The sequence below is a fragment of the Brassica napus genome, chromosome C7 (genome assembly GCF_020379485.1).
Source record: "Brassica napus cultivar Da-Ae chromosome C7, Da-Ae, whole genome shotgun sequence".
Lineage (NCBI taxonomy): Eukaryota > Viridiplantae > Streptophyta > Magnoliopsida > Brassicales > Brassicaceae > Brassica > Brassica napus.
In genome coordinates, this window is record NC_063450.1 from 10,239,171 (window position 1) to 10,240,958 (window position 1,788).

The following is a 1,788-nucleotide window of genomic DNA, read 5'->3' on the forward strand; positions in this document are numbered from 1 at the left end:
GACGACATTTTTCCATGCGACACATGTGAGAAAACTATGTTTCGAAAAATTCAGATTTTTCTTAACTCTGTTTCAAACAAACTTGAGACTTATGTATTGCCTCATTGCTTCATTTCGACACCCCCCCCCCCCCCCCCCCCCCCCCCCCCCCCCAATTCGAATCTCCACATCACATCTCCAACCGGTTTAGACAACAGATATGCATGGGGCGGGACGGAGCTCGTAATGCACATCTTTAAGGGTTTAACCAGTTTTACAGCTATCAGCCTATCACTACGGGTGTCAATAGTTATTTTCACAAAGTTGTTGTAAATAATTTAATACCACTCCAAACTTTTCAAAATCAAAAACTTGTTGCTATTAATGTTTACGGTTGCCACTAGTTCCGGATGAATAAATTAAAGTAAAAATATTTTAAAAATTTTACCCAAGGATTTTGGTTTTATCCAAAGATCTATGATTTATGATTTAGGGTTCTGACGGCATTAGCAATAATAAAAAAATATTTTGCTAATTATTAATATTTTTATTTATACAAATTCTTATTATTTTGTTTATTTTTTAAAAAATATTAAATTTTAAATAATTAAATACTATATTGGTTGATGAACCTTAAAGGTGATTATCGGTGGCTGGTGGCCTTCGCCGCCGGTTACCATCTTTTTTGTTTTATATGTATATTTTGGATCTGTTTGATCGATCTTTTATTCCGGTTGTGGATGTTTCTTTTCGCTAGGCGATTTTGAAGTGCTTATGATCAACAGTCAGAGCCGATTTTCATTCAATTCCTTTCTCTGGTCAAAGTTGATCCTTAATAAAGTTCCGATCTTTTGATCGGTAGTCGTTTAGGGTTCTTCTCTCAATGGAAACCTAACATCCCGACTGTTTTTCATTTGGTTCTCCTCTTCCCGTCGGTTATCCTCTATCTTCTTCTTTCTGTTTTTTGAATATATGTTAAATTTATTCAAAAGAAAATAGTTTTTTTACAACAAGTGCATCATTGTTTATAGTTGGCACACTTTCAACATTGTTTATAAAGAACTCAAAGGAAAATCATCTAGTGGCAAACCACCGGGATAAGCTTCCAGCATAGTTTTGATCTCCCAATTGTTGAATAGAGCAGCATCGGTTCCTTACGTGACGATCCAAGAGTTTTCCAAGTTCCCTTGCTGGAGTGGCTATTGCACCATGTCTTCTTTCATTTCTTTCTCTCCAAATTGAGTGAATGGTGGCTTGAAGTGTATAACGAGTGAGGAAGTTCGTGAGAAAATCACTGCTGTTATCCATGATTAAAACCAAGAGCTCAGACCATTTCGAAGTGAAAGAGGTCTGTAATAGTCCACTCATAAGAAGAGACCACACCTCAGACGAGTAGCTACACTCAAAAAACAAATGATTCCTTGTTTCTTGCGACGCACGACAGAGAATACAAGCTGAGTTGACTCCTCTGTTCCATGTTTGCATTCTATCACCAGTAGCAAGTCTATTGTGGATTGCGATCCAGTGGAAGAAAGCGTACTTTGGTGTATGGTGCTTGAACCAGATTCCTTTCCACCATGAAACCCTCTGTTCTTTCCTTCGAATCACTTCCCAAGTGAATTTAGTTTTAAAAACCGGTTTGTACTTACCATCTGGTTGCTTCCAAAGAGATATATCATCCTCATTCAGCAGTTTACTCCTTTGATCTTTAATAATGGTTTCCACTTCATTCAGTATGTCAGCTCTGTGACGTCTGCGTCTCTGCGTGGTCATGACCATTGCTACCGTAGACTCCGAAGGAATGCCCAT

General features: G+C 37.9%; 1 protein-coding gene across 1 annotated transcript; it reads right to left on the reverse strand.

Moving 5' to 3' along the window:
- Window positions 1–1,053: 1,053 nt before the first annotated feature.
- On the reverse strand, window positions 1,054–1,788 carry LOC106448054. The gene has a single exon (XM_013889986.2). The coding sequence runs from the start codon at window positions 1,786–1,788 to the stop codon at window positions 1,054–1,056; it is 735 nt and encodes a 244-aa protein (XP_013745440.2).

Coding starts and splice junctions, on each gene's coding strand:
- LOC106448054 (XM_013889986.2), bottom strand. CDS start 1,788: ATGGGCATTCCTTCGGAGTCTACGGTAGCAATGGTCATGACCACGCAG.